The sequence below is a fragment of the Ammospiza caudacuta genome, chromosome 21 (genome assembly GCF_027887145.1).
Source record: "Ammospiza caudacuta isolate bAmmCau1 chromosome 21, bAmmCau1.pri, whole genome shotgun sequence".
Classification (NCBI taxonomy): domain Eukaryota; kingdom Metazoa; phylum Chordata; class Aves; order Passeriformes; family Passerellidae; genus Ammospiza; species Ammospiza caudacuta.
Window position 1 is genome coordinate 6180945 of NC_080613.1, and position 13225 is coordinate 6194169.

Here is a 13225-nt window from a genome sequence, read left to right on the forward strand (position 1 = left end):
ACACCAAGGTTTTCTTCACAAAATACTCACTCGTTCTCCATCGGCTCCTGGTAGCCCAAATAATCCTGGGAGACCAATATAGCCCTAAAGAAAAGAGGAAACAAGCAGTCAAACACATTTCTCCATTAGCAGCAGTCAGTCTGTGCTTCCTGAAGAGCAGAGCAGCCTCCAGCGCTGGTCAGTGGCAGCCGTGATGAAATAAACCTTGAGGCAAGTGTATATGCCCATGGACTGCATGGTGCTGGCTTCCACGATGTAGTCCAAGGGCACATACCCTCACACCAGGGATCAGGAGGACTCCAGGCAGCAAGAGGACAGCCAGAAGAAACCTTACCTGGGCTGGCTCTAAGTGTACCTGAGGGGAATGGAGCTTGGTTCGAGGTTAGCAAAAGTAATCCACAGACCTACACCTACTTTTGTCTCTTTTGTCTCTTTCTTTGCTTTTGACACTCATTTCCAGCTGTCCTGTTGCAGCAAGCCCTTTCTGTCTGTCTTGTGTCACCTGGTGGTCACACAGTGCAGGCCATTCTTAGGCAAATCCCCCTTTTTCTGGCACCAGGGCTGCCACCAGCCTGCAGTGAGTCCTGGCTCTGCCCAAAGCCTGTCCCTGCACCACCAAGACCTTGTCCAGAGGTTTTCATCATCCCAAGCACTGAAGGCCCTGCATGGGCTTGGAAAGGCTGAACCTGACATTCCAGGCTTGGGCGGTTGATGTGAGGCTCAACTTGCACACCCACACCATGGGGGAACCACCTTTGCACCAGCACATTGCACATAAAACCTGCTGCTTCCCCACTCATCAGAAACCTTGTGTTTCCAGGTTTCTCTGTGGCCTTGGGGCCCTGCTGAGACAAGACATGCTGCATAAAACACAGTGTTTTCCTTGCCTTGCCACAATGGCAGCCTTGTGTTTAATCCCTTTGCTCAGCAGCCTGGACAAAGTCACCTTGTGTGCTGGGCCTCTGCAAAGGCCCCACTGGTGCCAAGCATGCCAAATCCAGAGGAAGTGAATTTCAGCAGGGAGCCCCCTCCGTGGCACCTCACTGTTACAGGAGCCAAGTGCTAACACTGCTTTTCTCTCATCTTTCTTTCTCCATCATTGCTAAATCTCTATCTGCCAGCCCCACCAAACATTTTCACCAGTCCATTGCTCCCTGTGGGTTGTATTTCCTTTAGGGACAGCACCTAGCTGGGAAATAATGCTACATTAAAATGAGCCTGTCTGCCTTTGCCTCCTGAATCCTAAAATAAACCACATAACTCTCAAACTTTTCCTGGAGAGGGAAAAAGTAGAGGTGGAGGAAGAAGAAGAGTCCAGAGCTGGCTCCCTTAAACCACAAAATGCACATTTCTTACCTTAGCACCCAATTCTGATTTACTGTGGTTGAACTAACAAAGGGCTTTCCTTGGTTATTTATAAATATTTCAGTACTCACCACTCAGGGGTACAAAATAGGGAATAACTTTCAGATTTTACATTCTGCACATCTACCACCTGATAATTACACAAGGTCCTGGTTAGGGCAGTGAAGAGATGCCCCAGGGAAAACTTCAGCCCTTGCAGAAGTGGGGTGAGTCTCAAATTTTCCTCTTCTGCAGGAACTGAATGTGCCCTCTCCCTTCCCAGCTCAGGAATACTGCTAGCTACAGGGTCAGCATTTGTTTATTCCTTGCAGTTTTCCTAGTGATGAAAGCCAGCTGCTTGAATTTACTGCATATAGAGAAAGTATCACGTGCTAGAGAAATGGGGATTTATTGGCTTAGGATCTCATTGTGAATTTATAATTGCAGGAAAAGAACAAAATGTGATTAACAAGAGCCTTAAGTAGCAATAAAAAAAAGAATCCTTTGCAGTGAGAATAAAACCCCAGCAATTATTTCTGGTGAGCAAAACCAGACAGGACGGAGATATTGTTTGTATTTGCACATGGCTTCAAGATGCTGCCTTGCTGTTGTTCATAATGATATAAACCACTCCCAAACCAGGCCTGTGCCCAAATGAGCCCATACTCAGCGTGGTTAAAGTCTGCTGAACCACACTGATTGAAACTAAAGAGGCCTTTGGGACGTGGGGCTTGCAGGCTTTGATAGGAATTTGTAAGCCATTCTTTCCTCCCCTGCAATGTGAGCTCTGAGGGGCCTGACTTTATCATCAGCACTATTGGGGGACTTTGATCAAGGTACATTCTGTGTTTAATTAAAAAAAAACTTAACAGTGCATGGTTCAAATCCCCCAAACCCAATAAATTAAAGCAACCAGCTTCAGAATTGCAAAATCAAGCCTAAAGTTTCTTGAGAAGTCTTTGATAAAAACAAGCAGAGAAAAGGCAAATGAAAGGTTGCTTACCCGAGTGCCTTTTGGGCCAGATTCCCCTATGGGGCCAGGTAAACCCTAGAACAGAAGGGGAAAAAAACAAAGACAAATGTGGACAAGCTTTAACTTAAAATAACAAGCAGTGCCAACCCCCCAAGCACCATCCCTGCATGGTTCTGCTTTAAGTGCTTCTTAAAGCTTTGAGTGCTGCATCATTCTGCTTTAAGATTTTGCTTTAAGGATCCAAGGAGTATCAACAAAGAAGAAAAAAAGACCAAATAATACAAATAACAGATCTGCCATTGTTGGGGAGCTGGGATTGAGCAGAACCTGAGACTGCTGCACACAGTGAGCCTTCCCTGGGGCTGAATTTGAGATTTCTGAGGATAAAGACCACAAGGGCTGATGCAGTGGGGTGCCCAGAGGTTGTGTTACACTTGGGATGTGAGGCACAGTGATGCTCTGTGCCCAACAGCTCTGCACTCATCTTCCTGCCTGAGCAAACACATGCATAGCAAATGTATTCCAATTCCTGCTTAGGGAACACTGGTGCAATGAGAAATTCCTACAGCTCAGAGAGCCACTTAGCAATGCAGGTACTGTGATACCTCTAACCCTTTGCAGCATCAGCTATGGAAAGAATTGAAAATTAATTCCCCATTCTAATTCTATGCCTAATGCTGCTCACTCAAAATACTGCAAAAAAGAAAAGCGCAAAAATGCAGAATAAATTTTCATGTTTATTGCCTTCTAGCAAGTTTCCAGATCAAGTTTTTTTCAAGTTCCAAATTTTGATGGGATTTTGCTGGGGGAATAATAAAAAAAAAAAGGTGAAGTCCATATTTTCTTCAGCTGGCAGCAGTGCAAGGCTCAGCCTGGGATGTGAAAGTTGGGCTGTGTTCCTTCCTGGCTCCTGCATCATTGCCAAAGATTTCAGGCATCAGGGTGAAGTTACAATCCTGCCTGTGATGCACAAACCAAACCCGAGCCAAGCACTCTCTCCCATGGCTGCAGAGCCAGCACAGCTGACAGGAGTAAAAAGTAGTAAAATCTCTGTAAAGCAAACAGTCTTGATGCAGGATACACACAGCATTCAGATAGGCTGAAAAAAGCTGCCTTAAAAAAATAAAAAAGTCACTTTCCTGACCCAAACCACGTTTTTAAGAAGGCAGATTTGTTCTTTGAATGTCAAGGCACAGATTTCATCCTGCTTATCTGATAGGCTGAATTGCTGAACAGCATTCATTAACCTTGTATGTCCAAAATCTCTTGGACCTCTTCTTATTAGCCATCTAACACACATTCACACCTAGGAGACTCTCTGGCATGCTCAGCTCTAAGAGCCTTTCAGAGTATGAATGGAGCATTTAGTCAGGTGCATAAAGCTCCCATCCAGTTCTGCCATCTGCACTCTCCAGTGGGCTAAGCAAGGTATCAGTTTAATTTTCAATTTAAAATGGGTCATGCTTTATGGACAGTCTGAGGCAGAGAGATGCAGACTTGTTCTGCAGGTCTAGCTCATATTCAATCCAATAACCTACACATCTGCATAAAAAATTCACATCCAAACTCATGGTAAGTCTGAAAGACTCAGGACAGAGCATTTGGGATCTTTGACATCTGCCTGGTCTCTTGGCTTACAGATAAATGTGGCTGAATCCAACATTAAATGTGTCCCTTTTAGAAAATCCTAGCAATCTTACTTCATCACAAAATGTTATAAGGCTGGATGTTCTGCCTTCCAAGAGGTTCCACTTTTTAGGATCTAGCAAATTCTTCTGTTTCCTTTATACTACTCAGCATCTTACAATAAAGTGCCCAATCTTGATCCATTACCCCATGCACACTCCTCCATTTCTAAAGTTGTCTTTGTGTAATTTTTTTCAGTGTGAAAACAATGACTTGATTGTCTTTCATTATCTTTTTTTTTTGCAGATGCAAATATGACTTTTATATATATATTTACAGTTCATGTATAACATTGTGTGTGTATACATAGGTTTATGCCAGTGCATTTTACCAGAGAGAGTTCATCTAAATTCCTCCTCCAATTAAATTGAATTAAATACACCTTTTTTCATCCTAGGTTTCTAACTTGTCCAACGTTAGATGCAAAATATGCCTAGAAAAGAAGGATTAGCATCTTGCATGTGTCTTTCTGTGCTCTGCTGTTCTGTTTTTTCCCTGTTGTTATACTGAAGAAAAATCTGCCATAATTTGCTGTAGAAATTCAGGTTTTATCTATCACAGCCACAAAATACTTTCTAACAACATTTCAGAGTTGAAAGACTTTGTTGTTGCTACAACATTTTGAGGAGGGAAGAAGGAAAATATTCAGAGATCAAATATACCAACATTTCCTAGAGGACTGCACTGTCCTTAGTGGGGCATGTCTTTATCTACCTGCACACCCAAATCCCTACTCTGTGCACAGCACGATGAGATTTACTGCACCTGCCTGCCAGGATAACCTTTGGCACCTGGACTTCCAGCTGGTCCTCGTTCACCCTTTGGAGAAAAAAAAGAAAAGGCACAAAAAGTCAGGTGAATGTCCCACTTGGGAAGGGGTTTTAGCTGAATCATTGAGGAGTGGATTAATCTGATGCACATCTATTGAGAGGAAAACAATATTAAGGGTAGATAATGATGTTAATTAATGAGGGGGAAAACACAGGGAAGCCAAATCTACAGGATCCATGCACTGAGCAAGTGCTGCTGTTTCTCATTCTCCTCCATTTGGGGGAAAGCAGCAGAGAATCTGGAACAAGGACACTAAAAGAAGGTGTAAGGCTGCATCTATATCTGGCATATGGAACCGTTTTGCTGGTGGGAAAGCACTGCCAAAATTCTTCAAAACTAAATGGATTCATGTATAATATCCTTTAACATCATTGCTAACAGGGCCTGCTATTCATTGCCTTTTTTTTTTTTTTTTTTTTTTACTGCATTGCAAACATCAAATTTAACCAAATAGAGAGGGGGGAGAAAAGGGGAGGGGGAGAAGAAAAGGGGAGGAGGGGAATGGGCTTTGGGAAGGGAATCACATATACTCAGCACAGTGTGGTTAGTAAAGTCCAGGTGAAATTATGGTAAAAAGACAAATAAAGGGGTAAGATGGTGAGCTGGTTTTTCTTCCCCCAAGTAAATTTAGTGTGGCTGAGCAGTAAAAACTAGAAATTAGATGTAGGAACTCCAAGGCAGTATGCCATGGGTTCTGGGTCTGTGTGTGTGCCCTGGGAGCAGCTGCCTGTCCACAATGAGCAGGCTGCACCAGAGCCAAAGCAGCATCACAGCCAGCAAATCCATCCCTCCTCAAAGCTCCCCTGTTGGGAACTGGGAAAACTCACCTGGTCTCCAGGGTGACCTGGTGGTCCAGGGTAGCCTTTATATCCCTGTCAAAAGAGGATGGAAGAGATGAATACTAAGAAACAAAAATGTAGTACAATAATCTGGGTTTGGTTTCTATTTCTCTTTGCAGGTGGGACTAAAGTTCTGAGGAGAAGCAGGATTTTAGAGAGCATTACACAATCCTGAAAACTTTTATCAGGCTGCCTTGTGCTTGCACCACCCAAACCTGCTGATTTGCCCTGCTGTGGTCTGGGGTGGTAAATACTCCAGAAGGAATTGCTCCATGCTCAGATCTATTTGTAATCTACACCTTGAGCAAGGCTGCCCTTAATCCTCAGGAAACCACAGAATGAAATTTTGGCTTTGGGCACATTGGGGACTACAGTTACATGAGCCACTTGTGTTTCAGAGCTCTTACTTTTGCTTCAGAATTTGAAATGCTACAGGAAACACCAAAACAACCATTTACTGTGACAGGAAACTCCAATTTTTCTACCTTGAACTTATCCAGGTTCCAGCTTTTCTAATCTAATTATTACAAGATCCAGAGTGCTCCATTATGAAGCTACTAAAATTGGTGAGCAAGCTGCCACTCAACCTGCTCTTTCTGCTGAATTAATTAGAATGAGTTTCTTAATCCACCTTGCTTACTGGCAAGTGTTTCAGGCTTCAAATCATTCTCACAGGTCTTTCATAATCCTGCTGCAGTTTGTCAATATTTCATTTTTTGGGGGGATGCAGACACTGGAGCAGGACAAGGGCAGCCTGTTTGACTGCAGACTGAGCACTGTGTGTCTTTTAAGGGAGTTTGCTTTCTCCTAGATTTACCTAGAGCTCCCTTCAAACACAGTGATTTTTTTTTGTGATGGACAGTTCAGATTTTTTCCCTCTTCAGCTGTTTAAAACAAGCTTCCATCAAGAGAAGCAGATCAGGAGATTGAACTCAGTTACAGAGATGACTGTTTAGCTGGGCTAGCAGCAAGATTAAAAAAAGAGCAGAAAATTTAACTTGAAACAAATGGGAGAGAAAAAAAATAAACATGGAACAATCCTTGAACATATACTAAAGAAATAACAAATTGCTTTCAAGGGTGGGTTACAACTACTTGTCCCTCAGTCCCTGCCACTCACCCTGTCCTGCCAGGGCTCCAGCACACCTCATCTGTCTGTGGAGCCCACAGGGAGTGTCCCTGCTCTGGAAGCCATCACCAGTCACAGGGGTGACCAAGCACTTGGCCTTTGGCTCCACTCTCCACGCAAACCCAGGGCTGTTTCTGCTCCCAGGTCCACACCTCTGCTTAACAGCTTTTTTATTCTTCCCATGGGCCATTCCAGACCTGCAGCCTGAGCCTTTGCTGCCAGGGTGAGCAATGCTCCCAGCCATGCTGGCCACTGCCCTCTCCCCTCTGCATTCCTCCTGCTTTGTTATTCCAGACAGTCTGGCCTGCAGTGATGCTGATCCCCTTCTCACCAGGTCTCTCCTGCTTGGCTTTGCTGAAATGCCATGGCTCTGGACAGAGCTGCACCTTCTGACGAGGCTGCCCTGAAAAACCCTTGGTGGAACCACCTCGAGGGTCCTTTCTCCAATTTCAGTCAGAGATTCCTCACTGGAAGTTCTTGGAGCAGGATCAGCACACAGGATTCCCTGCCTCTCTCCAGGAATCTGCCCCATGAAATCCTCTCCTGCTCTTCCTCTCCCTGGCTCCCTGACAGAGGCTCACAGAGAGGAGGGAGGATGCTCCACCCTGCTTGGGTGTCTGGCCTGAAGGTGAGAGCTTCCAACAGAAACATCCCTGAGTTCAGCATCCCCAGCCATTCCCTGAAATTTAGATTTCCATGGGGTTTTCTCCTGGGACCTCTGCCCAGTTCCAGTCTGGAGCTGGAGCTGCCTTGTCTCTAGACAACCGGAGCACCAAGCTTAACAATATCTTATTTTCCACTGATAAAAAATATGTGCCTGGCTTGGCTGCTCTGAACCATGCTGCTCCAGCTGGATTTCTGCAGGATGGGGATTTTGAGCCTGCAATGCCCACCCAAGGCAGGTGGTTGCATGATGGTCCCTTGGGATGCTCAAAGCACATCCTGAACTAAATTCTGCACCAATTCTGTAGTGGTAAGTGAATGGCAATTAGGTTAAATATGTTATGTTCCTAAATATGTAGGCACTGTTATGTGCTACTGTTATGTTCTATTAAATATCCTCCTCACTACATATTCTGGGTTCTGGATGGTTTCAAAGATGTATTTCCTCATAATATACCCCAGTTATTTCTGCCTCAGGTGAATTACAATGAAGGAAAAGCAGGAAAGCTTGTGTATGTTACAGCTTTGTGTGAAAGTATTTACCTGCTAAAATCCTCTTCAAATAGCACTAAAATGACAGGGCAGAGGGTATGAAAACAACTGCATTTGCTCTTTTATCCAAACACTTCGTGATGATTACAGGGCACTCCACACAAAGGGCTGTGATTTGGAAAGGAAATTGCACTCCAGTGAAGGATTTACTAATCTGTGATGATATTTATAATCCACTCTCTCCTAGCTAAAGGGATCATCCTGCACTTTGGTAGGAAATGTGAAGAATTAAGGGGCCAGGGGATGAGGCATGCAGGATGTTTTGAAGCCTTGACCACTTCCCAGCTCTGTCTTGCTCCTTGACCCCAGTGAAGCTTTGCCTCTCTCACTGCTGTTTTCTCCTCTGGAGCAATGATGCTGCTCTGCTGAGATCTACCTCCAAGGCAGCTGTGGTCTGCAGCCCCAAACCAAAAGCCAAAGCCCACAGATACCTCACAGGCACCAGAGGGGACATCCAAGTCCTGCCACCCTTCCTGATCTGCAAAAGCTCCATTTGCTCTGTGTGGAGAGGATGAGAAATACACCTGTCGCAGACATCTTTTATGAAAAATCCTTTCCTTAGGATTCTTCCTCCTGAGAAGCTGAGAGGCCTCAGGAACAAAATATAAACATTGATTATCTGCTGCTGTGGAATGCAACAGGTGCATCTGTGATTGGCCCATCACAGATGTTTGTATTTAATGGCCAATCACAGTCAGCTGGCTTGGACAGAGAGTCTGAGACACAAACCTTTGTTATCATTCCTTCCTATTCTATTCTTAGCTAGCCTTCTGATGAAACCTTTTCTTCTATTCTTTTAGTATAGTTTTAATATAATATATATCATAAAATAATAAATCAAGCCTTCTGAAACATGGAGTCAGATCCTCGTCTCTTCCCTCATCCAAGAACCCCTGTGAACACCATCACACACATCTGCTGCTCCTAAGGCAGTTTCATGTGCTTGTAGAAGTGTGGAGCTAAAACAACTTCAGGGGTGCTCTGAGATCAGCCTGTCCAATCCCACAAGCCCAATCCAAGTCTGTCAGCATTCCCAAGGCAGGCACTGAGGATTGAGCCACACTGTCCAAACCACATGCTGCAGGTTGTGGCTCCAGCTCACACTGCTGAGACAGTGGTTTCATTTAGTGGGAAATGCATTTTGTTTCTTCTGGTGAAATATTTTACCCATTTGAAGGTTTCTACATGGTGTTCTCTGATCAAAGCCCTCAGAGCCCTTTTTGCAGCACCTCCATTGAGTGAGAGGAGGGATGTCCATTTCCAAGGCATTGCTGTTTTCCAGTAGCCAAGATGTGTTGCCCACCCTCAGCCAAGCAGCAGTGTATTTTCACTGGGAGAATGCCAGCAGGCAACCCAGATTAAAAAAAAAAAAAAAAAAAAGAATTTTCCCAAACATTTCTCCAACAGCTGTAAATTTTTTCTTAATGCAAGATGCTAATAAAAGCCAGGTTACACCAAACCCACTGCCAGACTAGTGCTACTGGGAGGTGTTTTTAAGCTGCACCAAAGGAAAAATTTCAACATCCAACTTGCTCATTACTTGAAGAAACAGAAGCATATCCCTGCCTTTACCCTGTCCTGTGGGAGTTCAGATCAGATGTGAAGGCCATGTGCTGGACTTGGGAATGTTTGTTCAGTCTCCTATTCCTTCTCTGCTTTTTCCACTATGAGTTCTTGCACTCCTGACATTGCATTTTGCTGATCGTAACCACAAGGTTTTGTTTTATGAGCTGTTATACCAGGAAAATGGTATTCTTTGCACCCTATTAGTTAGAACTTGTTTGTGACAGCAAAAGATCTGTAATTAATCACTCAATTGCTCCTACTCCACACAGCACCCCAAGCATGACCAGCCTTGGAGTAGAAAAATAAACTCAGCCCCTCCTCTTGGCAATTTGGTTCTGGTATAAAGCATGCAACAAATAATGGTGGAGAGGGAGGGCTCCTTTCAGCCTCCTCCACACCTTCTCTCTCTCCTTGGGGTCTTAAAAAATACCAGAGGAGGTGTTTGTGTGCAGCTAATTGACCTGAGCAACAGTGTATGGTCAATGGCTCATTGACTGATGAAGTGATGGAAACAAGATGCTAATTTTAACTGTTCAGGTTAGCTGTGGCAATATTGGCTTGCTGGGAGGGGGAGTCATGGCCACTGAGCCCCAAACAGCTCCCTGCAACAGGCCCAGCTTCCGAAAAAAGAAACCAACCTACCAACAGAGCCTGGAGCTGGAAACTCAGCTGAAATGTCCTTGGTATATGAAAGATCTGAGCTCCAGGTACGGATGGCTGAGGTATTGCAATGCAGGCTTGATGCATGGATAGAAACACACCCTGCTGCCCCAGGAAAACAGGGATGGATCTTGTGTTTTATCCCTACATAGCATTTTCTAGGCATGAGTGTGTTGTTTGTGATGTTAGTGGTGTTGAAGCATCAATATGGAAGCAAATAAAGCAAAACCTGACCAGTGCTGACAGTCTCCAAGCAAAATAAAGAGGGAAGGCACACAGATATGTTCTTGAAATGTGCTTTACCAGGATAGACAGTGGTGATTTCTTTGGGATGCCAGCACTGTTCTGAATCCATGCTTTGAGTATTGCTGTTGGTTGGAGATCCCTTTAGATGATGCACTGGCTGCACCAGGCCTAAACTGAGATTGCTGAGGAACACCCAGTGTCAGGGTGCAGAGGGATGAGGAATACAAAGGAGGAACAGAGTTCTGTACCCAGAATTTCATTTCATACTCTAACATAGTCTTCAGGCAGCTGCTTCAGCCCATCTCCCCAGGTTATACACCTGCTGAAAAGGCATAAGGCTCTTTGGGTGGATACTGGGACTTTGAATTAAATCTTTCAGGCAGAGTTATAGAAGAAAATTTTAAAATAAAATTACTGATCTGATTGACTAGAAAAGAACACTCTTACCTTTCTACCAGGTGGTCCAGGGAACCCAGTTAAACCAGGTAAGCCCACATCTCCCTGTAGGAAACAAGCAAGTTCAATCAGTTTGCAGCAACATTTTCCCTATGCCTACTGCAGTTACCACAATTATTTTGCTAACACCAGCCCCCAGCTATTGATATTTCTGGTTCTAATCACAACTCTTCAAAACCTGAGTAGATAAGAAGAGTAGATTTAAACAACATCTCTATTAACTGGCTCATATAAATAATAACCCCAGTTAATTAATGGCAGCTGCTGCTGGAGTCCAGCTCTTTGCAAGCAGAATGAATGCGCTTTTTTTCCCCTCAATGATCTCATTCAGTCACATGCTTCATTCGCCTTTCAATAGGCATTGAAATTGCCAAGGCAAGGAAATTTTAGATTTTAAATGCAATAAGAACAACAGGTACCTGCTGCCAAATCCTGTGATTTGCTCTCACACTCTGCTACTGCCCTGGCTCAGCCCCTGGCTCCCATTGGGATGGTGCTGGTGGTGCAATTATTTAACCTGTCTGTCTGACATGGACTGAACCTTTGCAGGCTGCTGGTGGGAGGGTTTGCTCAGTGGCCTGTGCTTCTGAAAGGGGATTGCATCACATCCCAGCTGGCAAACCCAAAGCATCACAGAACGGGTGAGCGCATTGCTGTGAGACCTCTCCAACACCCAGCCTGGCTGTGTGAGCCCACTTGGCCTCCTCTGACCAGGATCAACAAACCCTGGAGTGCCTTCTTACTGAAATTCAACAGATTTCCAGTATCTAGATTGAAAATTAGGCATCACTCCAAACTCCTGCTGGAAACTCCTTATTCATATTGCTGCTATCAGGGATAAAGCCTTGTTAACACAAGTTAAAGGTCATCTGGATGTCTCCCTTTTTTACACCAAGCATTGTCTTCAAGAAAACAGTTCCAGACCCTGCAGGTGGATGATTTCCACATGATGCCACTCCAATATTGTGTACCAGAAACTTCAGAAGACATCTCACAGTGTTAAGTTAAAAGCACCATTTCAGTCTTAGCCTTCTGAATGTTTTCTAGCACTGCCTTCCATCCTGCAGTTGTGTGGCCTGACTGTGCTTTATGGGGGCATCTGGTGTCAAATGAAGAGCCCAAGCTCCTCATGGCTGGTGCTTTCTATGAGATGTGCATTTCTAGCAAGACTTAGGGTGAGAGGAACAGAGGACATGAATTACCAAGGATTGTGCAGGCATCACTGAAAGAGGTAATTGAGGTAGGTGATGTGGAGCCCTGATTGCCCCACTGTTCATTTCTAGACTTCTGTGAGGGCTTGTTGCCTCAGTAAAAATCACCCAGCTGTGAAACAGCAAAAATGGGAGTTGTAACTTATTGAAAGGAATTAGCAGAACTCTGATCCTCAAAAACTGCTAAGCCCAGAAAGCAGCTTTCCTTCCCAGCTGGGAGCTTTGTGCTGGCTTGAGCAGCCCTTGGTAGAAGCCCCTCAGTGAGGTCCATCCCTTAGAAGCCTCCACCAAGAAACCTCTACCCTGATGGGGCTGCAGCATGCGGCAAACCCCTGTTCCTCAGCTCCTGGGCAAGAACAGCCTTTCCTTGGCCTCCAAGGTTTTTATTACCTACCCTGGGATTGCCTCTTGCTGCAGCTACATGCCCAGAGCGTGGCTGTACCTCAGATGTGCTACTTGAAACACTTGGCTGGAGCAGCCACGTGCCTGTGGGACTTCAGCTGGGCTGCAGATTGTGGATAAACTGGATAAACTGGTGGCCAGGTGGCACCTCAGTGTGCTGTGACCATCGAGAGCCACCTCTCTTCAGTCCTGAATCCAAGGTCTAAGCCTTATTTCCCAGTCCTCAGCAGCTGGGGTGCTGGTGGCTGCAGTGCAGAACCCCTGTGAGTGTGTGCACAGTTCTGGAAGCCCACCATGGCCTTGGGGTGACATCTCTGTGCACAGTTCTGGAAGCCCACCATGGCCTCAGGGTGACATCTCTGTGCACAGTTCTGGAAGCCCACCATGGCCTTGGGGTGACATCTCACCTTCTGCCCATTGCGAGCTTTTCCAGGTGACAGCCCAGGATCACCTTTCTGACCCTGAAATGAAAAATTTACATTAGTGACATAACTCAAGGACCTAGCCCACAGATGTGGTTCTGCTTCCACCAAGCCTCCAAATTAAAAAAACATTTTGTTTTATCCCAGTCTTCCCTGACATCCCAAATGTATTAAAGTGGCCTGGAATAGTTGTTGTGCTGGGGGTGGATTTGGTGAGTGATTGCTGCTGCTAAAGAGTTGAGTTT

General features: G+C 45.0%; 1 protein-coding gene across 1 annotated transcript in view; it reads right to left on the minus strand.

The window, feature by feature from the left end:
• The window catches only part of COL27A1 (collagen type XXVII alpha 1 chain), a 144797-nt gene that overhangs the window by 94478 nt on the left and 37094 nt on the right, over positions 1-13225 (minus strand). Inside the window, exons 6-11 of the mRNA XM_058818232.1 lie at positions 12966-13019; positions 10937-10990; positions 5662-5706; positions 4769-4822; positions 2348-2392; positions 31-84 (exon numbers count right to left, since the gene is read on the minus strand). Coding sequence (XP_058674215.1) covers positions 31-84; positions 2348-2392; positions 4769-4822; positions 5662-5706; positions 10937-10990; positions 12966-13019 — 306 coding nt within the window. The remainder of the gene's footprint in view (positions 1-30; positions 85-2347; positions 2393-4768; positions 4823-5661; positions 5707-10936; positions 10991-12965; positions 13020-13225) is intronic.